Consider the following 26,747-nt stretch of genomic DNA (forward strand, 5'->3'; position numbering starts at 1 on the left):
GCTCCAACGAATGTTTATGAATTTCGTTACAAACGTTCCTCCCAATGGAATACTTTGAGATCGAGGAACGGAACGGAACGGCTGCTAGAGAGGTGGGAGAAAGAAAAGGAGGAAAAAAATCAGTGCCATTTATAGAAAGAGTTGCGTCCAAAGAAATCTTAGATAAAGTAACTCTAAGAGTTGTCGATCAAACTGTATTGTTAATGAAAGTGAATTCTATCATGGATATTACCAGAAGGGGATAATTGAAGAAGGATGACACTATGTATCCTCTTAATACTTTAGTTATGTTTAACATGATTTTTCCCAGGCTTACCGTTTCTCTTTCCTCTCCTGCATGCTCATCAAACTTCAGATGGGCATCGCACCGTCGGGTGAATTATATAACTGTTTGGTATTAAATCCCCAACAATCAACCCATGAAGCTCGTCTTGACGTGGGACAAAAATGCACAAGCGCATGCGCCTTGGCAAATTGTTAAGCGCAAATAGAGTAATAATAAGAAAATTATTTATCGCGTATGTGATTCGGTTCAGTAACCTTGCTCCAAATGTTAATTCTGATGTTGGGAAGAATCATGTTACAATAACTCCGCTTTGATTTTGAGGTAGATATTACTAACCCCTATTGGAATAGGAAAACTACGCGATTATGAAAGCAACGTGGGGGTTTAGGATTCAGGTATTTCAAGGTCATTGTAAATTAAATTATCTCTATAAGATTACTGTTCTCAGCTGCATGTAGAAACGAAATATAAACAATTATTTCCTCCAAGATTTTGGGCGGCCGATAGCGAGAAGAGATAGAAATAAAAATCTGGAAAACTTTTTTCTTCTTCTTTTTTCACTCCTCGGCTGGTCGTTTCTTGCCTCTCTCTCTCACACACACACACACTCTCCTCCAAGTCTGGCTACCCATATATAGAAAACGAGAAATAATGAGGATTAGAGCCAAGATTTTCTCGTAGGAGCAGGTGCGCCATTCCTTTCGCTAGGGAAGACGAAACAAAAAAAATCGCGTACAGCTTTGGAGAGCAACGCTACCACAGTCTGAGAGTGAGAGAGAGAGAGAGAAACAGAAAAAAATCATTCCCCGCACCGCTGACATGTATAAAGACTCGGGGTATAACCGCGAACAAACTATTGGAAAGAAATATACCCTTGGAATTCTATCCCTTAGAAACTCTACCATCTACCTATATAGCCCGACTCCCGAGTGTATTTTACCCTTAAGAAAAAAAAAGGACCCGAGAAGAGTTTCTACGGAGATCACCGCACCTTGGCAAGAGAAAGGGGTCTAGTACTTTTCTTGATATTCGAATTCGGAATTTAAAGGGATGTAGACCTACAATGTGTTATGTATATCAAGCTTATCTTCCATCAAATATATATCTACTAGGCATACGTGAAATTAACAGCGTTATCAGTGCATTGGGAATGGACATCCGTATTTCCGTTGAATCAATTCGACGCTTACAAGTCTCGTGATAACTGACGTTTTCCAATCACTACTCCAGGTAGTAGTAAGAACCGTGCTTCAAAATATAGTTCTTGATACGCCCCTATATCACTTAAATGAAAATAATGAATAGCCCTAACTATTTTTGAATAGACAGACATTTTAAAAGAGTTAATGGAATTTTAGGCCATTGTTTACCTTTTTTCGGTCGAGTATTCAATTCAAATTGTTTTACTAAACACTGCTGTTTTTTCTTTTGAGTATTAAGATGACCTTTGTCCTATCCCTCACATACTTACCCTTAAAAATGCTACTAAAATATACTACAGTATACAGCAGGAAGATATAAAATGGTCCGAAAGTGCCAAGGGGTTTAGGCTAGACTATATGAAAAGAGATATACTGAAGCCATCCATCGCGGATAAAATCGTCCTGGCTCGCTTTTAAACCCTTCTTCCGATAGTTTAACACGTTCCCAAATCCATGGGTCACATTTCGTGGTACCCGCCATCTCTCCGAGGGCATTTATTCCAAATAGCTATAGCTATTCACGTACAAAATTTATGTAAAAAGGAATAGAAATAGCTAGAAAGCGAACGAAAAAAAGCGAAGAATTCTCGACCCTTTCCGGAAAGAAAACTAGACGTATTTCTTCGGATATAAGATGGTTTAGGTAATCAAGGCCAAGTATTATAGACACTATCCTTCTGTCATGGATGTGGTATTGCGCAAAACCAAGCTTATTTTATGTTTATAATTTTATAAAACTTATCAAACGTTATAATTTTGGTTTTTGACGCGTAGAAGATCTAATATACTTGAATATAACACAACTATGTCCTATTTACCTATATTAACATATAGTTTAAGAAACTTCCCAAAAATAGTGTAAGGCTTATTCGCTAGAACTTAAGTACATACGTTTTCATCCTAATTTGAAATGAAGATGATTTTTTTCTCTTGCACAATCTTGAAAGATCTTATGTCTGGAGAACTAGACGACGTGGTCGTACACGTTGTCATTTAATTTGAATAACATAGAGTTTGAACTTCTTATCTATTGCACGGGCTTTCCGAGTTCCATTCAACATGCAATGAATCTTTCGTCCAACTAAATTATATTTAAAAACATCTGCTTAGCATGACGTATATTCAAAGACGATACTATCTAACCCTAAATCTATAGAATATAGCGTGTTGCGGGCGGAGTTGTTTTTTTTTTCTCTGCCCAACTTAGATTTTTTTTTTTGAAATTTGTAGTCTAGACCTAAAGACTGTTCCTTTCGGAAGTAGGTGTTTTGGACCGGAGATCGAAGCAGTGGGAGGGTTGGTTGGTAACTTGGTAAATCAGAGTATACGTATTCATGATCGAAGGGAGTATAAATAAAAGATGGCTGACTTTGACGTGTATGCAGTTACGAACACGCGCCGCGCATCTGGCTCGAGATCATATATGAGCTATCATCTTTCCCAGCTTTCTATTTTTTTTTTCTTTCCATGGGCGCGAAGAAAAGCCCGGGCGATATATAATCATCTACCCTGTTCGACGCCAATATAGGGTGACATACATCCACCCACCCACCAGCGTAAATTATATTAACCTTGAAGTTATCATTAGATGTATAATACTTCTAAATATAAATGAAATACTTTAAGAAATTGACAAAGAAATGTGTGCGAAAACGTCTAGCCCTCTAGACGACTTAAGTTTACATGGTTCTGACAATTTTTATTTCAATTTAGGCTCTCTAATATTGCAGGGAAAACAGTAATTAATTATATATTACGCTATGCCTGTTATAACAACATTCCTATTTCCTAACAAAATTATCTTATCCAAAGCCTTTCCGAGAAGATATATGTTAGTCCAATTCTGGATGGGTAACAACCGATAATTGTAGCACCTCTTCTGAAATACATACTGAACGCCTGAAAGAGTGATTGATACTTTTCTACAACTTCAATTTAATTCACATTTGGGGGCTGGGAAGCTCGAGCTGCCGGGCGAACTGCCTAATGTCCAGGCGCCCACCAAAATGACAGAATCGCCCCCTTATTTCCTAGACTCAAATCAGTCCAGTCTATAACCCGAATAGACTACAAGATAGATATCGTGTAAACCTAATGACAACCGCAATACGTGGTCTGTAACACATACGAGTAATTTATTTTGACAAACTGAACTGATGTATACTGATATCGGGAAAATACTACGCAACATTCGACGTATATTTTTAGATTAGATTCCATAGTGTAGATTTCGGTAATAACGTATCGTTGCTGACTTTCATTAGGTTTGTAACGCGAATAATCGTTACCAGTGTCGAGAAAAACAAAATAATGTGTGATAAAAATTGAGAAAAGTGAGTGTATAGGAGATGCCATATGACAGACAACGCCCCTCAAATATAAACTGAAGACAGAAAACAATTCTAGAATATGTTCTGTCTCTCAACACCTTTCGCGATCTACAGAATACAACATCATTGAGTGAATAAAAAAGGAAAAAACGCACGAAAAGTTTTGTTCTTCTTAATCAAATTTTCTTTACACTATACGAGTCGCGAAATCAACTTACATTCGAAGGAATCCAATTGAAATTCAATCATATCTTCCAGAGACAGAACTGGTACCTAATTTTAAATCTCAATTCGGTATATGATTTGAATTCGAAAGTAGTACGACTAGAATATTTTTTCTTTTCCTCTATCTTGTGTTTCATTCCTTCTCTTAAATCCTTCACGCAAAGTCAATCTTTTTCCCTAAGGTAAAGAAATAACGAGGTTAAATTACAACCATAAGTACATTCTTTCCTGAAGTATGACACTTAACAAGTCTGCGGGAATTGGGTTCTTGTTTCCTGAGCACAAATTCTTGGTATATAAGAAAAGTTGGTCTCTCCATATGATGTTATCAAATTCTGCTTATTAAACTACTTTATACTTGAGAGAACTTTAGATTACTCTATTTCTACCAGCGTTTGAGTTATGTAGTGCCTTTTCTTTGCAGTATTTTTATAATTTTTCTTTCGTTCATTCACGCGTCGAGAATATTAGAGAACTCTCTTCCGACGGTTCCTTCATCTTTTAATACGCAAACAAACGTAGAAGCGAAATATACATATATATGTATATTTTTCTTTAAATCCATTCTTCCTGACCCCCACGTTAACTTCGCAGTTCTCGCGACTGTATTTGGTAATAGACGAACTAGCCCGTCGTCATATACGTGCATGCCCTTTTCGTCGCCCTGCCTTTTTTTGGGGGGGGGACACAATAAAAAAGGATTGCCAAGCAGCCCGAGAAAAATGAACGACTAGCGAATTCTAATAGGGTAGGATATAAACCCCTTTGCGACAAACCTCAAAGAGACGCTGAGGGTAAACCAAAATTTAAAATATACTTCTTTAGCCTTTGTTTTTCTAAAACTTGATCGAAGGGTAACCAGCCTTACAGGGGTTCACGATATAATGAATTTCTCGTAAGCGCCTGTAGAAATGTTTCACACGCTGTACTCCCGTGTTTTGGGAGAAGACCTCGTACAGGAGAAATTATCTCTATCTTTTTTCTTTCATCTTCACTTTATGTCAAAGGGGAGAGCGTGTTAGGGTGCTACTCGCTTATATAACGTTAAAACTTAGCGTGCGACTCCTAACTACAAACGGAACGGAAAATGACTCTTTACATTGGTACTAATGCAGAGTCCGCGAATGACTATAGCGAAAACAAGGCCTAATGTACGTCGACGACGTTTCTTTTCCTTAAGCCTTGGTCCATTGGAATTTTCATTATTATTCTAAGCGAATAATCAAAAAAACCTACAGAGGAAATTGATGGTTAGGTTTTACTAGTAAAACCAATGAGAGAAAAGGTTCCAATTACTTTATTCCGTGTTTTGGTCGAAACGTTAAGCCTTAGTATGGAATTTAACGACTTATTTTTAAAAATCTCTAGCTTGTTTATATATAAATCTTTAAAAATTCTAATTTTCCCGCTATTTAAAAGACGCGTGGAACATTATCCGTACGCATTTTCTTATTTTTAATTGGTTCCCTAGAATTAATAGAGGAAATAGCCTGGATTTCTCTTAATAGAGTTGCGTCTTTATAACCGGGGAAAGAACTGGGTTGGAAGTATAAAGAAAAAAGTTAATTCAAAGCAGCTTTCCGTATGAAAGAAAGGGGGAAACCGGGAACGGAGAACAAATGGTAATATGTAAATACTTTTTATGGTTAAGCGCGGTGAACGAGAGTACTAAACATAATGTAGAAATGATATAAGAAAAATATAATAAGTGAGATCTAACGAGAGTAGAATTATTTCTTACCTGAAATTTTAGCCAGTTTCCTGATAACAGTGCAGTTTATTTAATTGAATTTTGACCTTATTGTCAATCAGGCACGTGTAATAGAAGAATTACTAAAGGTCAAAGTTGAACCCATACCTGAATTATGTATATGAATGTACGTGGCGCTTCAGCTCATGAATTTCGTTGAGAGTTATGATGTTTCCGATTGAGTCCTTTTAATTTGATCTAATAAGATGAAACCTTCTCTGTTCATGGATGACATGAATAAATACATAAAGGTTGTTCATTGGGTTGGAGTTAATAAAAGATTGGAATTATTTTCGCGTGACGAGTTCTGGAGGCGGCCGCCACCGTCGCTCTTGGTGGAACGTTTAGCGATCTGCGCTCCCCTAATTATTTCTCGCTACTAATGGGTTTCTAGACCAACTTTTGCTTGCACGGGCAATGCGAGAAAGAAGAAAAGGGTATGAAATGCGCGGGAGTTGTTTTCTTTAAACGTTACACGTAAATGTACTTAAGGCATTTGCCGTGTTGCGCGTGGTACATATTAGGGAACGCTGTTTCATTCGGCTTCGTTTTTACGCCGTATTAACGAGGTAGAAATCGCTCGCCTTATTTACTCAAGGAAGAATCTCACTAAGAAGGAAAAAAATAAGATAGTAACACGCTATTAATAGAGAATGTAGGCCTTGGTTTATCTACACTCGTTATTTTTTTCTTCCTTTCATGGTAAAACCCACGCTAAAAGACATCTCAGGAAAGCCTTCCTTGGAACGAAAAATCTACCCTTCCTAGAGCTTAGTTAGGAGCGGTAATTCAACATTGACAGCTAGGATTTTCCAACTTAAGAAGTTCCTTGGTTCTTAGATTTTCTACACTCGTATATATGTATATAGGAAAAAAGTTAGATCATGTAATCAGTTAGCACCTTGAGCTGAAATGAAAATATCATTGCTTTGTGAAGTGGAGAATTACTTCAGTAAAATAAACAGACTTGTTTTAATAGGTCAACTTTGATGTAAGTTTAAAGTGCAGTATATTGTTTATATACTTTTAACAAATGCAATGTCGATTTGACATACTTTTGTTAACTCTATTCCAAGTTGCTAACCGAGTATACACTAAATTTTCCCGAAGGAAGGAAGATCCGGAACTAAAGTCTCCCCCAGAGTAATTGCCAAGGTCTTGTATTAAGATACGACGGCTGATTTGACGGCAATTTAAATTCGCGACCCTTTACTTAAGGAGGCGGAGTTTGGGACCATGGCGTGAAGACGCGAATAAAAAAAAAGACCCAAGAATAATTTTTCATCCGCATCGAGAAAAGAGAGATTATAAGGCGAAGGATAAAAAGGACATTTCAAGGGTTTGCATGGCTATGGTAGGAGGGTTTGGGCCACAGGTAATGGCGTGTCGCCTTTCCAAGCTACCACCGTTTAATTTGAGAAGGCCTTAGCTCTTGAGTCGAGAACCCGGAGACACCCCCGTTCATTTTCTTTCGACGAAGGACCCTGAGGGTTCTTTGAAGAAATGGTTAAGAAAAATAAGCCACTGATCCTCGAAGGTAATTAAAAAAAGAGCCTGGTTAATTAGAATAATTTAAATTATTTCTACATCTATTTATCCTAAAACAAAAAGTATAACGTTATATTCTAATTCTTTTCTGCAACTTTGTACTATTTTTTTAAGGTAATTTTGGAGGTTTTGATAAATATTACATTAATCCTTACTAGTAAAGATACGAATGGTTTCCTTCCGAAATTGATAATTGACCATTTCTCTTTTTCACGTTGCTCTTGTTAACGTCATCCTCGCGTTTACAGTGCGTAAATATATTAAGGAATCCCTTACCCATTACTTCAAGGAATTCTGGGAAGAGGCTTGGCGTCGAGTAGAAATCAGCTCTCTAAACTTCTTTTTCGTCGCCTTTAATGGGCTTTTCTGTTTACCCAATGGGAAAAGAAGGCAAAATGAAGCTAAGGTTAAGGAAAAATATAAGCCTTTCATTTTCTCAGGCGATAATTATCCCAACGAGCGCCGGGACGTTTCCTTTCCCATAGAACACCGAGATGTCCAAAGAGGAAAAGAGGGAAAAATTAATAGCTTTACGCCTTATTTTTTCTCCTCAATATTTTTCCTGTGATGTTAAGAGCGCGAAAGTTATTTCTACCCTAGACGATTATTAGTGAGAATGCGGTAAACAAGGTGCCTGTCTTAATTAATCGAGGTTGACTATTATCAAAATACATTGTAGGTTCGAAATGGATAGAGAAAATCAATTAGTTCGTGAGTTTGCATCTTGAATGAAACCACACAATACACACAAATTTTTAATAATACTTAACAAATTACTAGCCTACTTAAACTACTCATCACAACAAACGTACTAATTTCAGGCCAACGAGGTCGCAGGTAACAGCTAGTATAGAAATATACAGTATCTAATCTATCCTTTAACAACAGATTTTCCTCTGAAACCTTTCAAAATTGATACTGAATAATCGTATTTTTCCCCCGCTCATAAAGTAAGCCAAGAAAAAAAAAAGAGTTCGGGGTGGATCACCTATAGCTTCTCCGTCCCTAAGCTTTTAAATCTTCCTCCTTCATTCTCGAGTCCTCCTTAACCTTCAGCCACTAGGGGTTTACCTTCCCCTTTTTTCCTACCTCCGCATTCTTGCCTTCAAACGTTCTCAAAAAACCCTTAACGAACTAACTTGTTTAGAAATGGAGTTTTTAAGCTTAATTTTAAATTAAGTACAGTCGTTAACTGCTATAAAGAACACTAAAACGTTTCCCAGAGGACTTAAGACTCCAACATTGTCCGGGAAATTGGGTATTTTTTTTCTGGGGGACTTCTAGTTATTTTCTGTTAGATTATCCCTGACGAGTGAGATAAGGACTTATAGAGTACATCTGAGTATGGACCGTCAGTAGTGATAGCTATACAGATAGACATTAGTACAAGATGGCGTCCAACCCATCATCCAACGATAAACGGTGTCAAGCTGTTTTGTAAGCCTTAATTGTGTTACTATGACCTGTTCCCTCGTTTTCACGTGCTCCCAGGAACCTAGGTTAGTGATCTAGGGGTGTTTGAACACGCTAGTACAAGTCTCAACGTGGCCGCCATCTTGGATGAATGTCTATCTATATAGCTATCACTACTACCGTCCATATTGCTGAATAGAACTGAAATAAAACTTTAGAATGATAACGGAATCTATTATTTTGGCTAAATTATCTCTGACCCTTATGAGCGTACGGTTTTTGGTTATATACATATAAAAACATATATGTCCGGTCTAAAAAGTATGGGGGTACAATCGTCCCTTCCCCTGGCAATTAATTTAGGGGTGGTTTGGGAGACTTTCTTTTGTCTCGTCCAGTATAAAGGCTCTTGCTTTCACTTTGAGTCTGTGAGAGGACGTGTCTAGTGAAAGAAAGGAGAGGAAAGGCCTTTATGGGCTCTCATGAATCTGGAGGAGAAAAAGAAACACCCCTTTTGGCTTGAAAAATAGGAAATGACGGAGTCATTTATCAAGAGCGCGCGAGATTTACCCAAAAAAACACGTTGGCGTTGAAAAGAGAGTTACTTCGGCCTAATTTAACAAGGGATTCTTGCTCGACTTAACCAAAATTACCCTTTCCATCTATTTTTTTAGTAGGCATCTCAGGATTTATCTCGATATTCCAGGGGGTCCTTTAAACCCTCGTAAAAGAAGAGAGGGGGGTTCGAATAACATTAGCTTAGTTTTAGTTACTAGCTCATTATTCGTCTTTATATTGAGTACAAACACGCCACCAATAACGAGGGGTTGGATATTCAATTCGTACTCTCATTTTAGTCCCTTACACGGATGTTTATACATATATAAATTATTTTCAAGTGTCCACTCTCTTGACCACAGGGATTTTCGCTGGAAGCCCATTACAGGTGAAGTCTAGTTATTATTTTACTTCCCTTTTGTTCGTTTATGGATTTTCTTAACGATTATCGATACACCGAGCTTCGCCGAGCTTCGGAACTCGCCACCCACTGAAAGCTGTAGGATACTTAATAAGACAAAAGAAGAGTTGAGATCCTTTATTAATAATACAATAACTACAAGACAGTGAAACGTGACACCTAAGACACTTCTTACATGTTTTTAAAATAGTTCTTGGCAATTTTGAAACTTCAATATTTTAATAATATATGATAGGAATATTTTAGCAATATATTAATACTAAACAACTAAGGAGAATTATTCTGTAATGCATGAAGGGAAATCATTGTAGAAAAAATTGTGATTCCCAAAACTTTTGAACATTTAATCACTATTTGCATATCCTCCCTTTTCATTCATTCTTCGGCCTTTAAACCGTCATAGATCGAAGGCGAACTTTCTTTTTTATGTAAATATTCAGCGTCAACAAGAAACTTTGATACGCATAATACACGTACCCATTGATTTCAGTTCACCTACATTTTTTTCATTAGAAAATATCACGTCTAAAAGTAAACAATACAAGATTTATGTTGACATTTATTTTCTTCTTGTCCAATTTTTAATCGCCGGAGGGTAGTAAAAAGAAAGCGGAAACTGGAATTAAATTTTTCAAGGAGAAAAACAAGAAAACAGTTGGGTAAGGTCAACTCGTTATCGACCATATCAATTTAATAGAGAATTTTCGTGAACGTCTATCATATATGCATTGACAAAGCCGGCCACGTGAAATAGGCGCGTCATTGAATTGCAATGCCCTACGTTTTCTTTGAGGTGACACGAGTCTCTAGAATCTAATAAACTCGGGATTTTTCCGGAATTTCCTTTCAACATTTTTAAGCTCCCTCGTGTGAGGTTATAAGTATCAACAGGTACGAGGATACCTTTTCAAGCAGTCTTCTTTTTCACACAAAACTCTTTTCCAACATCGTGTCGTCGCCTTGACTTTCAAAGAGATCTATTTTTGCAGAGGGGACTTACTTTCCTTTTTACAAATCCGAGTAAAGCTGACCTCTTTTTTTCCCCGTTTTTCATCTCTCTTCGCCCGTTATTACAAAAACGCGTGTACTTTTTTCCACGCGATGCGCAATGTATTCGGAACGGATTTCACCCAATCCCCGCGATTTCTTTAACACTTCTTGAATCCAGGTCTCCTTATTTCGAATCTCAGCGTTGGTCTCCCTCCTCTCTCTTTTTTCTTCTTATTTCTATCTCAGTTTTTTTTCTCCTTTCCCTGGAAGAAAATATAAGAGAAATAGTTCATCCTTTCGAAGCACGTTTCACAGTTTTTGCGCTCGGAAAAATTCTCTTTTAGCTATAGACCTATATATACTCTGACTTCGTTTACGGGTGACCCGGGGTAAAAAGGTTACCGTGGTTCAAACGTCACCCCAGGCAGTGACGGGAGCCAGCGACCAACCGACCGACTAGCGGATGTTCAAACCGGATTTCGTCCACTGTTTATGTTAAGAAGAAAATCCATAGAAGAACTTCAATTTCTGGTAGAGAGAGTATAAGTTCAACTTCTTTTCTTTGGTAAGGTGCGAGATTACATATAGAGAATGTCCTAGCAATGAATGTAATATATCAGAAGCAGCCTAGAGTGCTTTTCTCTTCCATTCGGATTGACGCTATGATGAAAGCGTATAGACCCTTTCTTATACTACAGTAACGAAATATTTTTTTTTTTGTTTAATATTCATAAAGTTACTTACTGAAACACTGATTCGGTTTTATTGGTTTAATTTGGTAGCGGCACAAATTTAAATACTTTTCAATTGGCCAGCTTCCTTGTTACTTGCATAATAATGTTTCAACGTAGTATGGGAAATACAATAATAAAAATTTAATAATTTATATAGTTACGGTTCTTTGTTAAGAGCTTTTTGATGCTTGCCAAGCGTTGGTAACAATGACACCCACCATATATTCTCCATTAGACTCTGTAGAAAGGTTTCATCCACTGCACACGCGTGTTCGTAGAGAAGATGAAATTTAGGGACAATACTTTTCATTTCAACTCGCGTTCAACGAACGGTAAAATCCTTTGTTCGATCCAAACATAGCTTACGATCCATCATAAATAAGGAAAGTTAAGTTTAAAACAATTTATTATGGAAATTGGGTGGGAGTCGCGCGTGGAACTTTGTAATTCGCCAAATGACGAAAGAATTAAAGGCGATCAATTAAAAAGTTTGTCTCCTTTTAAAAGGCGGGAAAATCGCCGTGACAGGAAGGGAGGGAAACAAAAAATAGATTGTCGCGCGCGCGCCAGGGCGGGCGGCATCGAGGCGTGGTTGGCGAAAGGCTACTTGGACAACTACAGGTATCAAAAAGAAGAAATTCTTCCCACTCGGACGAATTTTCGCGCGCGGGAAAAGGAGTTTAAAACGAATTTGTTCCGGGACATTGCGGACAAGGCGTAAGGTTATTATACGACGACTTTTACCCGTTCCGGAAAAATAGTCCCCAAAAATCAATTGTTACTCGCCAAGCCGGGTCAGACTTTTCTCCTATATATATACATATAGGGTTACTAGGGGGTCGCTCTTCTGTGGCGGAAAATCGTTGTTACATTAGCGCCTTTTGTCTTTGAGCGATGAAACTTTTCGGGGACTTTTCCGGGCGCGCACACCCGAAGAATACCAAATTGGGAGTTGGATGTGGTATGGTCGACGTTTAACGCCAAACTTGTCTTTCTCTTTGGCGCGAGAATAATAAGCGACTCATCTCATCGGTGGCCGAAAGGGGCGACGTATTGGGGTTGGAATAGTAGAAGGACATCAGGGTTTTTTGAAGTAATGGTTTAAGAACAGTACTCCCGTAAATCTTCCTAAAGTAATTTAAAATATTTTAATTTTTTTCTCTCTGGGGGTTTCTTGACACCATCGTTAGACAAATCCTTAATTTATTTTCTTTAGAATGATAGTTCTCGCACCCATAACTTCCAGGAACCTTGGGTTTTAGTAGAAATTTGTAAAAGGACCATTATATAACGCGGGACGAAAGCGACTCGGATCATTATCGCGTGCCGTCTTTCCTCCTAACGCTCCTTCGGATTCAATCCCGTTGACTAGTGACGAATATCAATCAGCTGGAACACGACGGGGAGACAAGAGAGAGAGAGAGAGAGATTGAATAAGCTTAGCGAGGCTCCTAGCTGCTCTCGGATAGTTCGGTTTGGAGTTATAGTGTGGCCAGCCTCGAACACTGAAAGGCTAATTCGAAGACGACGTATTAACATTAACCAAAAGGTCTTAGAACTTGGTCCGTAACTGCCCGCTTTCAAACCGCCCTGCAAATTTCAAGTTGGATTACCCATTTGCATTACAAGACCAAGCATTAAAGTATATATATATAGTCGACTTATCGAGGCGTTCCGAATTAACCGACTATCTATATTTATACGATTGTCGAATTTCCCGATCTGTTAGAGGTCTTCTCGTCTATTCCCTGTTTGGAGAAAGCCATCGACCAATATATTTACTCGAAATTATGGAAAACGGGATATTCGCCTATGCCTACTTTGTTCAAAGTTATTAGACGAAATGAGCCTAAAAGATTCGTTTCATTTTGATAACTTCGCGTTAGTTAACCTATATGGAATAGTGGGAGAGACGCTGAACGTTGAACTTTGTTATTAATCTCAAGGCGAATTAATGTTAGCGGTGGGCAGCTAGCTAGAAATCGGGGATACACCCATGCCGAGTCTATCTATCTTAGGGTTCCCGCGAAACCTTAAAAGCCTTTTCCCCTATTAAGTAAATTCTTAGCGAAAAACGACAAAAATAGAAGCGAAATAAAGCGAAATCTAAAAGCTTTCTCGATGTTCTCCACCATTTATCATTCGTCGTATCATTTGTGTCCCTCTCTTTATACGTCGACTCCCGTCCATACGGGCTACCCAAAAAATATTACTTTTCCACGGGAAGGGATAGTTCAATATAGCTTACCATTCCTTAATGTTTATTCCATTAAAAATCGTGTAGCTCACTAACGAAAAACGAAGGAGAACTTTCTTCAATATTTGCTAAAGAATTATAAAAAGAGTTAGTTTGCTTTTCCGATCTATAAGCGATCGTTGCCAACGAGAGAGAAAGAGAGAGAGAGAAAAAAAAGGAAATCGAGTCCTAGGAATGAGAAAACGGAAAGTGTTGTTGGAGTAAGAATTATTAAGCGTGGTTTTAATCTGTCAATAGATTTCGTGCGGAAACGATAGCTTTTTGCATACATTTTTTCCAAGGCATCGTAGGGAATTATATTAAAGGGAGTTCAGTATTATAGGATGTATTCGAGGAGTGGTCTTTAGGCCAGTAACTCGCACGATCGATAAAGCTATATGGTTAGAGCTAACGTTAAAAGGTTGAAGCTTGGCGTTCCAGGTCGACATTCACTTAGTGTTTCGCCAAATACCGAAGCCTATTCTAAGAGCCCGAACGTTAATGCACGTGCGAAGATTTAAAATTCGTTTATCGATGGTCGCGAGGTACAGTACGTTCGACTATACGTACCGTTACTTCGCTCTCTTTCACTGCAGTCGATTTTCCTTTGCTGTCAATATCTGTCAGTATCTCGCTAACCACGCGGTGCGCCCAGTCCGAACTGCGATTGGTTCGAGACTACGGAAAAAAAAGGAAAACCTTACTCTTATACAGGGTGTTTCTAGAAAATGTGTCATAATATGCCATTTTTAACATATGGAATATACCTCTGAATTTTTGACAAACACCCTGTATGGGAGAGAAGAGGAAGTGCGAGGAAAGCTCCGGGAGAAGCGAGATGATCTTCGTTCCTGGCTCTTTCTATTACAGCAACCGGGCGCTGCGCCTGTCAACTATACGGGAACTGCATGCTGCCAGGTTTCAAATCGGCTTAAGCCTAAAAACTTTTAACACCCTACAGACAGAGGTTTCCTTACATGGTAAATGTGTTTGGCCTATAAGCGATAAATCAAGGGAAAGGCTCTAGTCTCGCTACCCTAGCCCGGGGTTAACTCGGGGCTACGTTTGTCTAACTCAGAAACGCCATTTATATTTCCACTTTCTTCTTGGTTTTTTTTTTTTCTTTTTTTCCCTTTTTGAAGACTTTACGTATAAAAGCTTAAAATTCGAAGAAAGAAGTCTTCACACTTTTTAGCGTTTCGGGATTTTTCTTTTCTTTTCGATCTGGAAGAGGGTTTAGAGGAGATTAGCGGCTTAGAGTGCACGAAAACTCGTACTTCTTTCGTCGCGAGTGTAAGAGTATAAACACGACAACGCCTAAGCCATTACGTTCTCGTCTCTCTCACCTAACTCCTATAGCTCGCCTTTTTTATCTTTACTCTTTGGCCTTTTTCAAAAATAGGCAGTTCAAAAAACAAAAAGTTATTTTTTTCCTAGGAAGATACCTCTCTCGCTCTCTCTTCTTTGAAAAAGAAACGATCTTATTGATTTCAGAAGGAAAAAAAAACCAGAAATGATATTAAAGGAAGGACTCTTCCGGGAATAGGAGATTCCTGACCCGTTTCATCCGAAAATAGTAAACTCGGACGTATATTAACGCGAAATTATGAAACTATAGTCATTATCCAAGAATTATATTAGGGGAGAAAGGGTTATATCATGTCTTTGTATCGAAAATTCACTCTTTTTTGTATTTCTTTATTATATTTTGCAAGTGCACTGCTTTGACGTTGTTTGGATGTAATTGTCTAGCGCAAATTTGTAAATATGATGGCTTCCGGTTAAAAGCCTTCTTCCTTATAGATCGTTTTTTAAGGAAATTTTTGATTGGTCAGAAAGAAAATATGATACAGTTCAAGTGCGCATAAATCGAATTTGAAAAACTTGTACTCCTTCAATATTAGCTCCATCGCCCGCGCAAAATTTTCAGTTCACTCGCTCTTTCGCGCACTCAATCTAAGAAACGAAAAATTCCAGAAGCGGAAAAAATGCTTAAAGCTTATCGAAGTGGCGTGGCCCGTCAACTAGTATCGTTCGTGATTTAGAATCCTCTCTTAAAATCACGGTCGGTACGAATCGCTTCGTCAGGAACGGCGGCCTTCCTGAAGGCTAGTGCGTTTCTCGAAACGAAAAACCACTCACTTTGGAAAGTAGGTCTAGAAATTGTAGGAAAGGAAAAAAGACGGGCTTCGGAATAAATCTGGGAAAGAGACGAGTGCGTCGGGCTTGGTGGTAGAAGGCCAAGGAATCCGTGTCTTCGGATAAAGATGACAGGGAACCTCTTCAGCTTCTGTTGACGCAAATATTATAAGAGGCGCCGCCGGATAGCTCGAGCGTGCTGATAGCGATATAGGCCTAAGGAAAATGCGCCTCGGGACTTGGAAGAAGGAGGAAGCTTACAAATTCAGACGCGAAAACTCTTCGTCTATTTCTGCCCTCTATAACGTATCGGCTATTCATCCGTATAGAGCTCTTCAACGTCCACACTACGTGTTCCCCTTCCGTTCCCCCATTGGGCTCTAACGTACGGCCTAATACCGAACCGAAGGATTTCAAAGGTGTAGAAAGCAAACAGATTCGGATCGATGCATATAGCCAAACGCGGGGTCGCTTCAAAACCTTTCTCTTTTATACCCACCCCCGAGGATAGGGAAGGAGTCAGAGGGACTGCTGGAAAAGAGAAGAGGGTGATACCCTGAGAGAAGAAAAAGAATTGCTGTAGAAGACTCAACCAAACTTGGGGTTCCGTCAGCTAGGGTATATGGCGAGGATAGGAAAAAGCACTTGGCAACTTGGAGAGACAAGTCGTGCCCCTCTTTCCTCTTCGTATATTTATCCGCCCCGGGGCCCCATCCGAGAGGAAGGGAGTGACTGAGTATCTATTCCAACCAACATACGCCACCGTCTTGGTTCCCCCACGAAAAGGACGGGTGGTTTGGCGCGGGAAATCTTGCCCCGGCCCCGGTGGTAGTAGATCTCTTAAGACCCCGAGCTCAAACAGAAACGGGAGGACCCTGGGCTTATTTATGGGATACAACGAGGCATCAAGCTTCCTCAAACCAACTACGGCGTTTTATTCCGCTTTATGAGTTCCAACGCGGCCGTTTATAGATCACGGACACGGACGCAATTATAAACGGCGTCTAGCTTCATGAACGAGAAGGAGAAATGGATTAGCGAGAGGTTATAATAAATTAAACATACACCCCAATGTGACTCGTGAGGAAGTAAACACTGAACCTACCACACGAAATTGCAGTTTCTCCCCACCAAACTGTTAATGTTAATCGCTGTATTTCTAGCCTTAGCTAACCCTGTATTGTTCACTTCCGATAAAGCAAAGATGTCTCTAAATATTGGTAGAAAAATCCGAAAAGTAGTTAGTTGAAAGAAACGGAACATACTAATCGATCCGCAAACCGGGACTGGCGCAACCAGCTGAACTCGACTCTCAGATCAATCTGTATGATAAATATTTTTCCAGATAAAATACCAGTCGCGACATACTGCTCTTTGAATTTTTGGTTTCCTTGCCGAAATCGCATTTTCAACCAGAATAACATCGAAGCATATTATACGTCGTTTATGATTACTTTTCGGATAACCTTGTCGAATTACAAACGCAAAAATCCATAAAGAGGGAATTATTTATTATCTAATCAATAGATAATATCCAAAAAAAGAGAGAAAAACGACATAGTATAAGGACATTTTTATTCTAAAAAAAATTGGTTCATAGTTGCTCCCTCAATCTGGTAGATATTCGATACCCGATGTTCACGAGAAAAATATTAGTTTCAACTACGACTTTTTTCATCGAACAAGAGATTTAAATAAAAGCTTCGTATCTCGAGAAAATACCACAAAGAAACTGTGTCCGCTTTATGAACTCCTCTAGATCGTCTACGGGTCCGTTTTCTCGCTTGTAATCCGTCTATTCTATTATCGTATAAAAATGCGGACCTCGGGTGCATTGAATTATTAAGCTAGATCGAACGGCGCTACTTTGTTTACCATACGCTATTATTTATCCTCTAGTCGGAGGCCTAATGAGCCAATAAAGACGAGGAAAACCTCCCGGCCAACTCTTTTAATTGACTCCAGTGATGGAGTAACCGGGGGCGAGTTAATCCCCGCGATATGGATAAAAAAAAGGTCAAACCTATAGGACCACTAGAAAAGAAAGAATAATCGCCAGTTCCTACGCATTATGCTATTTAGCGCTTCGGATGTCGAGCTTCTAGGGCTTACACAGGGCGGAACTATAAATTGGATCCGTATTATTCCGGGACTAAAGGAGGCCATTTAGCGGATCTGGGGCGCAACGTTGTGGAATGCCCACTTGGTTCGACTCGACTCGACTCTACATGCGCAACCCGCTTTTCAGCCCTTCTCGAGATCGCTCAATTACCGGGTAAAGTTCGCACGTACGAACCCGCCATTCGAGATCCTCTTCGATGTCGGAATTATTGGCTTGAGGCTCGACATCCTGGAGCAATAACTAACTCTAGGAGATACAATAGAACGTTTCGATTTCTAGCAATGACAGACGAGTAACGTATAGCCTTCGAATGTCTGAAACTACCCTTGGAGAAATTATGAAAAATTGAAGATTTGAAGTGACCAAAACCTTCCTAGTTTCTCGGTCCAAGATGGAACCGAGGATGAGGGGATTTTGTCAACATTCATTAAGACAAGGCGTTGAGAACCTCAGTGCCAAGATCTTGGAAACTCGAGTACCAATCCGACTATTTTCCGGTCGAAAGACTAAATACATCGGAGGAATCTACGGTATCGATTTAAAGGTCGTCTTAGATTTGACGTCAAGCCACGAAGTCCGGCGTATATATTATTCCGACACGACCAATTCCCGTGACGTTTGAGTATAGGCGACTTTAAAATGTAGGTCAGAAATAACTATTCGAAGGTCGTCGAGACAAGACGGAAAAGGAAAGAGAAATGTCTCGTGCGATCGCGACCCCGCTTAGCTTCAAGCGCGCGCGGAGGAAAGTTGCATGTATGAGGGAGCGAGGGAGAGAGACTCTATCAATGCATGGGGCCGGGCCAGTTAGAGGTCTACTTCTACAAGCCGGACTATTAAAGCCGGTGGATCTATCGAAATACGTACGGAGAGTTTTTGAAGCGGTTCCGACGTGGAAAGCCAGCTGCAACAAATGACCTGGACGGAAACGGTGGGGGATGCAATCCCCTCGTTTCCTTTATACGGGAACCTGGAGAACAAAAGCGCTTCTATATAAGACCGAAAGGGGAAACGAGGAGGCGCGGCAGCCCAGAGCCCCATAAAGACAATAGAGAGAAATTCACCCGTCTACCTCTTATACCTAGGCCAGAGTTCACTATTCCCGTACACCCATGGAAGAAAATTATCCCGAAGATTGTAAATCCATGTTTCATTTTATTTACATACTCCTTTCGCGCATTCAAAACGAACCAGAACCAGTGTGGCAGCGTCGAAATTTGAAATTCATCGGATTAAACCCGGGGAAGTAATGAGATTGATAGGTTCAGTTTAGTCAACTTCCGGTTCCAGTAATAGGCAACCGCGTGACTCTTACCTAGCTTCTATGGAGCTGGTGACCTAAAGCAGTTAGTTCTATGAAGGCTTACGTTCCTCTTTATAGGCGCCTCGCCCTCATTACGCCGAGCTTCTGACATGGCATTCCCCGCTCGGGCCGATTAAATTCAGTGTCTAATCACAATAGCAGTTTATTCCTTAAGTCTCGCTTCCCCGAGTACTTCCTTACTACGGGCAATGAAGGTATATATACTCCGTCCCCCGCCCACCCATAGCCTAATTTCCTACCTCTCTCTCGCTTTTGCAAACAATTCACTGGTGGGCCCTCCCGGCGGGGCCCCGCACGCTTTAACGACAACGAAGCGAGTTTGAGGTGGATTATAGTTCAATTCCGAATAAGCTTGTTAGTTTAATTTTCTCGGCCGAGCAAGGGGAAGAGCGTGTGGTCCACGTCATTCTGGAAACAAACGACGGACGAGAGAGTAATCCCTGAGTTATATTACCTTGGCACGCTGAAACCATCTTTACCGCGGACATACCGTAAAATATGGAAAAAGTATCGCATATTCTTAAAAGTATCGTCGTTATGAGAAGTATTAACATTGTTTGAAACAATTTTAATAACCATGATTGGTGAAAAAGAAGGTGTGTCTCTATTGGCGTTCGAGCTCAGTTGGAAGTCTACTCTTTTGTAAATAAATTTTTGTCAGTTTTCACTGACATACTTATTGTTGTATCGTTACTACTTTTCTCACTGGGCTTTAGTTTCGGGGCAATCTTAATCGTTTTAGGCCGGATTTAATATACTTTAAGTATTCGGTATCCGCCCTGCGATAAATACGGATTATAAAATAGACGAAGGCCATTATTCAACAAGCTCCCTATATTTTTAAAGAAAAGGAGTATATAGAGAACTGCAGAGAGCTGTTTTAATTATCTTAGAAATAAGTAGCGAACTAGCAGAAAGGACTCACTGGGCAGAAAGCGATAATGGATTTTTTAATGAGGTTAAGAGGTGCGGGAACCTTTCGAAAATTGCCGTTTTTCGATAAAGGTTATTCCTTCACTCTCTCTCTCTCTCTCTCTCTCTCTCTCTCTCTTTTTTATTTTAAACTACTTTAAAATTTCCTCGTCTTTTCAATTTAACTAAAGATTCAATTTCCAAAAATTTCAGCTCCGCGCAATTTTTCTACCTTTTTTTTCTTATTGGAATAATTTGAATTTCTTTTTGGAAAAAAAAAATATCTCGTGGAAAAATAATGAACTCGACAATGCAATATTTTTTACTAGAAAATAATGCACGTGGAAATAATTTGATAAGAGAAAAAGTAAATTAAATTTATAAGTTGCGAAGTTATATTGAAAGTTTGGCTTAATATAACTGAACTATATATAAACTCCTTAGCGAATTTACCCAAATTTCTATAGAAGAGGAACAAAGTTTGATTAAAGAACGATGTTTGGTATCTGGATCAGTGCCGCTGAGAATTAACTTAAAGAACTGGGGGCTGTAACCTTTTCTCTATTAGGAGTTGAAGTCTATATTTTCTTGATTAAATAAGTTTAAAAACTAAATTTTGTGCTATGAAGCGAGTACTTCACTCATCACTAAGATGGTGTTGAAATTCGAGGTCATAACTTAATATCTTCCAGTTAATCCACTTAAAATAAAAATTTTAAAATCAAAGAGAGTGGGAAGAAAGCTCTAGAATATGAATTTTGTATATATAAAAAACGGAGCTTCAAAAAATGCAAAGAAAAAAAGACGGGAAAAATTCACGGCACTCACGTCACGTGACATCTCCGTGCCAAGCGACCGTTTTCTAAAATAGAGAACTTCGCGGATAGAATTTTTTCTCTTCCCGTTCTCCCAAACGCTCTCCAGTTTCCAACGCCACCCTTTTTAGTACAGCGACAGTGGGGAGTTAAAAAACTGCATTGCTATTTACGTTGCATCTCTTTTCTATCTCGGAGTAAAAGTGGACGGATCTTGCTGGCGGATTAGCGTCTTCCTTCTTCCCTACTTTGGTCCCCCTCGCATCTTCCTTTTCGCCTTCTACGTGCTTTACATCCGAAACACGTTCTTTTTTTATTCAGGGATTGCGTGTCCTTAGTAGGACCTGAGAATTTGGTGGGCCACGTTGGAAATGACGTCAGTTTAAATGATGTTTTCCTATTTACAATATATGTAGGATTAAAAATATCAGAAAAGATCTAAACTTCTTCTGATGCTCTGCCAGTTTCATTGATATCAAATTGTCACTCAATTTTTAAAGTCTCCCAATTGTCGCTCACCCAATTTTCAACCCTCCCAATTGTCGAACATCCAATTTTCAACCCTCCCAATTGTCGAACATCCAATTTTCAACCCTCCCAATTGTCGAACATCCAATTTTCAACCCTCCCAATTGTCGAACATCCAATTTTCAACCCTCCCAATTGTCGAACATCCAATTTTCAACCCTCCAAATTGTCGAACATCCAATTTTCAACCCTTCCAATTGTCGAACATCCAATTTTCAACCCTTTCAATTGTCGAACTCCACTTTTCAACCCTCCCAATTGTCGAACATCCAATTTTCAACCCTCCCAATTGTCGAACATCCAATTTTCAACCCTTCAAATTGTCGAACACCCAATCGTCGTCACCGGAATGTCTTTCAACCAATTGTCGCAGATACCAATTCTATATATATTAAAAGAAGAGTTTCAAAATTATTCAAATACATCACCCACGAAATTCTCAGGGAGACACGCTCTCCCTGCCCGTGTGGCTAAAGGACTAAACTAAACTTAAAAAAAAAGAAGAAGAAGAATTCGGGGAGCGAAATCTTCGGCGACAGGTTCGGTCTTTCCTGTCTCTCTCCTCTTCCATACACGATAAACCTCTTTTTCATTACTCCTCTCTCTCTCTCCATCCCGTCCTCTTGAGCCTCCCCCGGATCCTGTCGTTCTTTACAAACTCTAATTCTATTAGGTAAAAAGTAAGGAGGACTTTCTTTTCTTTCGTCTGCATTCTGTGCTGTTTCGTAGGAATACTAAAAAAAAACACCCACCTCCCTGCAGTAATTTCTCCTTTCTCTATATATATTGTACGTATTTTATTTTTTTGTTTTTATAGGGAAAGAGATAAAAAGGTAATTAAATTAATGCCCAAACAATTATTCGCGAGCTCCCTTTGTTTTGATGAACTATTTTAGCGTAATGATTGCGTAAGTCTTTGCTTTAGGATATTTTTTTGATTAGGTGCAGGTATACTCGTTTTTAACGCGAAATAGTGCGTTGGAGGAAGTCGCCAATGTACCTCTTTTAATCCTTTTTCTTATAAAACTAAGTGACAAATTCGTTTGGAAGTTCTTTAGGTGTGTCTAAGTCTTTATTAAGTTTTCAATTTTTATCGACATGCAGAGACTTCTAACTTTAAATTATTAATTTAAATTCATCTCAAAATTCCAAAATCTATTGTTAAATTTTTTTAAGAATTATGTTAGCTTTCTTAAGTTTGACTTAGAAATTTTATACGTCAGAATAAAAATCAGTTGACACGTTCAAATAAATTTCGTCTGCTTATTAAACTTATCCCACGTCGCTTGTCAAACTTCGTTAATTTTAATCTTGTAATTTTTTTTTTACTTTTTTTTTATTCTGACACGCGACTAAAAAACAGAGGCACTCTTTCATTCAGTCAGTCGGGTTTTGAATTACTCATTTTTTGCTGAGCAACCTCCTTATTAAAGAAATAGGATTGAATTTCCCAATTGGATCTTTTTAATAAATGTATAAATTTTTTTGGCAAGGCTTAACGGTACGCCACCTCGAGAGAAGTCATGATAATTAGGTTACACGCGCGATATGTATAATTATTTTCCTTTTTTAATCCAGGATTGGGAACTTTTTAAGTGGGTCATATCCGATTACTCAGATTTTACTCTTTTTTTTCAAATTATATTCAATAGAAAATTGAATTAAATAATACGCTTTTATTTAAATTTTAATCCATGGATTATAATTTAATTTTTATATCAGTAAAGGTAATTGTACAGGGTGTTAAATTGTGTAAATTACCGTAGGATGCTTACAAATTCGTTTGTCTTATAGTAATTATTCATTTCGTATGCACCGAAATGGGTAGCTTTTAGAAAACGTACTCGCTTTTGTAATTTTAAAACTCACGGAAGGGAACTCAAGAGATAAGCAAGAGAAATCGTGGGAATTTTGATGTTTTTTTTCAAGTGATGTTTTTAGAAAAAAGAAGAAAAAAAATAATAATTCAAAAACCAAACTTTCAGTTTCTATCTCTCCTCTTTCGTAATCCTTTAATAAGGTTCCCACCTACGTTAGTTTTGTGTCAAAAGCCCGAAAGGCAACTGAGTTCTGTTATTCTGAAAGTAAATTAACCCGAAGTTCTTAAGATAGATAAGTACTTTTTTGTGAATACCAAATGTTGGAGAAATAACTCATTTATGTAATACTTTGGCTTAATCTAATACGGGTTTACAGAAGAGAAAAACAAAGTTTCTAGAAAGAAAGAAAGAACAAACTTTGTCAAGAAGGTCACTCAGTTTTTTTTTTGTTTAGTCCCTTGTTCCGATAAAAAGGAGTTCTCTTAGGAGGTAGCATCCATTTCTGAGAGTAAAGAGAGAGAGAGAGAAACGACAATCGAGGGTATACAGAAACAAAGACGAAAAGAACTATATAAGTTATTGCACATAGATACAGTTGGCTGTATGTTTGTTTGCACTACTGCCTTTGTAAGGTTACCTTAGGAAAACCTGCACTTCTTACTTGTCTAGAAACCTCCATAATCGACCAAATGATAACTCGATCTTAGTATCTCATTATTTTGCATTTTCTTATGAGTTTGTGTTAATTCGGAATAATTAGCTTCTGTGTTTTATATAAATATATTTATTTATATTATAATTAATTTCATTTTTTTTATCTTTTCTTTTCTAGCCGGTGTTGAGTCGATCAGATTGATTTCAATTCAAGTCCCGGATAAGGTGGATCAAGGCGAAGAAGTGCAACTGAAATGCAAATATGATTTAGAAGGAGATAGGCTTTACATGATGAAGTGGATTAAAGATAATAGCGAATTCTTCAGATATACGCCGAGTGAAAATCCACAAAAGCAATACTTCCCACTTCAAGGCGTCGATGTCGACGTAAGTTGATCATTTTTCTTATCGTTATTAAGTTGTGCTAGTTGAAATTAACTTTGCTATCTCCCTTTTTAAAATTTGAAAGTAATTTTTAGTTTGAAAGTGCGTGGGTTCATTTTAATTCAATTTAAGTTTTCAACTAAGATAAAAGCGAGAAACAAAAGATTCTTAACCTACTTTCCAGTAAAATTTAATGGTGTCAGACCACGAGAGTCTTTTAAATTTTAAATAAGTTAGTACAAACTCCTATTGATCTACATGACGTTGTCCCAAACGGATTGATACATTTTGAATAGTTAATTTACCTTTGTTTGTAACCTCATCAATTCTTTCACACTCTCTAGTCCGAGTATGTTCAAAAGTCTATAGCAATCATATTTAATGACTTTGCTCTAAAGGTTAACTAAAAATACATTCTTCATTTGGGGCCCGGTTGTATGTAAAACTTTATTCTACGAGGCCTTGGCTCCTAAATGACGCAATATACCCGCTTCTATAAAGTTTCTACCACACTCGCTGTCTTCCCCTTCCGTCAGTTTAATGTAAGCCACTAATATTATAATCCTCGGGGCAACTCGCTTTAAACATTGACTCACGAACTAAAGGGAGGTATACTAGAATGAGGCAAGGGTTACGAATTAAGTGGGGACCCGCGTATGCCACCTTGGGAGGCTAACCCCTCTATTGTTCATGCAGGATTTTAAATTAAGAATAAGGTATACCGGACATAGTTTTAACGACGCTGTAAAATAAATAGAGAGCTAGTCCTTTTACTATTTGTCCTAAGTCGGTCGAAACATTTTCCCTCGGGAGATGCGACAAACTAGATAGGTACTAAGTCCAAGGGGATAGATACTCCAGTTAGGACTAAACCGAATCAATTTTCCAATGAATTTTCGATAGAACTCTAGGAATTGCGAGTAAAATTATGACCCACTCTTGTGAGGAAAACCTTTTCTAAGGCTCTAAATTTCAACGCAGGCCGCTGACATTCTTTGCCGAATAGGTTATACAGTTGGGTTTGAGTTTACATCCCCTCGACAAGTAAAGTCTTGGTAGGCAGTGTATTACTTAGGTTGTCTTGTTCTCTATTCAGTGGAAGCTCTCGCTGTTGTACCCCGTTTTATAATAGGGTTTCGCCGCGCTGTTTGCCCAAAGACAAAACTTAGTTAATATCAATTAAGACTTTCCCAATTAAAGGATTACCTAAAAGACTTAATGAGGATCATAACAAAAGCGACACTCTCGGAAATAGAGAGAAAGCGAGGAGAACGCGTGAATGGGATATTTCACGCGCCTAATGAAATTAATAGCTTGCACCTTCCACTGTTCGGAAAACCTTCCCTTTCTCTAGCATATAGGCCTATGATCATTGGAACGCTTTAAGAGTTTAGAGGGGGGCCCTTTCCTTGCGCTTCCGATGTAGTTCCGTCTCGCTTCAGCCACTGCCATTATTCCGAGTGGCCTAGAAAACATCCTTTGTGAAAGTGAATTTCAATGGAATCCGCGCCAGTTCTAACGCGATTACATAAACGTCTTGTACGATACGACGACGTTGAACGTTAAATTACACGTATGCCGCTTTTACAGTCTCGTAAAATTTCTACTGGGCTATTTTTATAAAAATGAACGAGTACGGATTGTCAGTGCGTGTGTTACTTTGCCGGAATGTTAATTACAGCATTTTCCTCATATTCTAAACCTGATTTGGGATACTTGCCATAATTAATGTTAATAATTATCTAACTTGCACATGGGTTTAGTTTAAGCTTGGGGGAGAGAAATCAGACGATGCTAAATTTAAATGCATAAAGTCAACTACGGGCAGACTGTATTATACAAAAGAACATTCCATCCTGAAATAATTTGTTTCGGTTTATTCCGTCTTTATTGAAGGTTGTTCACGGATGTAACCTGTAACAGTCCAAGTTTCACCTTACTTTATCAATAAAGCGGTTTTCAATTCCAAAGCGAGTTGTCGAGAGACTGTTTTGAATGAACCATGCTGCGAGTTATTGAAATTTAATTTCCCCATATACCATGGGCCCCTCAAATTGAAACGCGCGCTGGTAATGTTTACATTCAAAAGTTGACTCGAGGCTGAAAAGAAGCGCGTGCATAGTTTTGAGGCGCTTTCCAGGTCTCGTTTCCAAAGACGAAAGATACAGGATTATTTTCAATACCGTTCTGTTATTCTCTTTAATCTTTGAAAGCGAAGTAAGCACACACACACACACACACATAAAAAAATCTGATTCAAAGGTTGGTAAAAAATATATAATTGAAAGAGATGCGCAGATCCCATCGAATTTAATATTAAGATTACCATAAAATACTCAGATAGTCTTATCTTAGT

General features: G+C 38.6%; 1 protein-coding gene across 2 annotated transcripts in view; it reads left to right on the top strand.

Annotated features, from left to right (window-relative positions):
* The window catches only part of LOC149661437 (uncharacterized), a 94,756-nt gene that overhangs the window by 54,660 nt on the left and 13,349 nt on the right, over nt 1-26,747 (top strand). For both annotated transcript variants that reach the window (XM_089842955.1, XM_089842956.1), the window contains exon 3: nt 24,186-24,394. In XM_089842955.1, coding sequence (XP_089699081.1) covers nt 24,186-24,394 — 209 coding nt within the window. The remainder of the gene's footprint in view (nt 1-24,185; nt 24,395-26,747) is intronic.

This window comes from Phalangium opilio, unplaced genomic scaffold (genome assembly GCF_054372755.1).
Source record: "Phalangium opilio isolate 3A_F unplaced genomic scaffold, DU_Popi_V2 ptg000070l_1, whole genome shotgun sequence".
In the NCBI taxonomy this organism is placed as follows: domain Eukaryota; kingdom Metazoa; phylum Arthropoda; class Arachnida; order Opiliones; family Phalangiidae; genus Phalangium; species Phalangium opilio.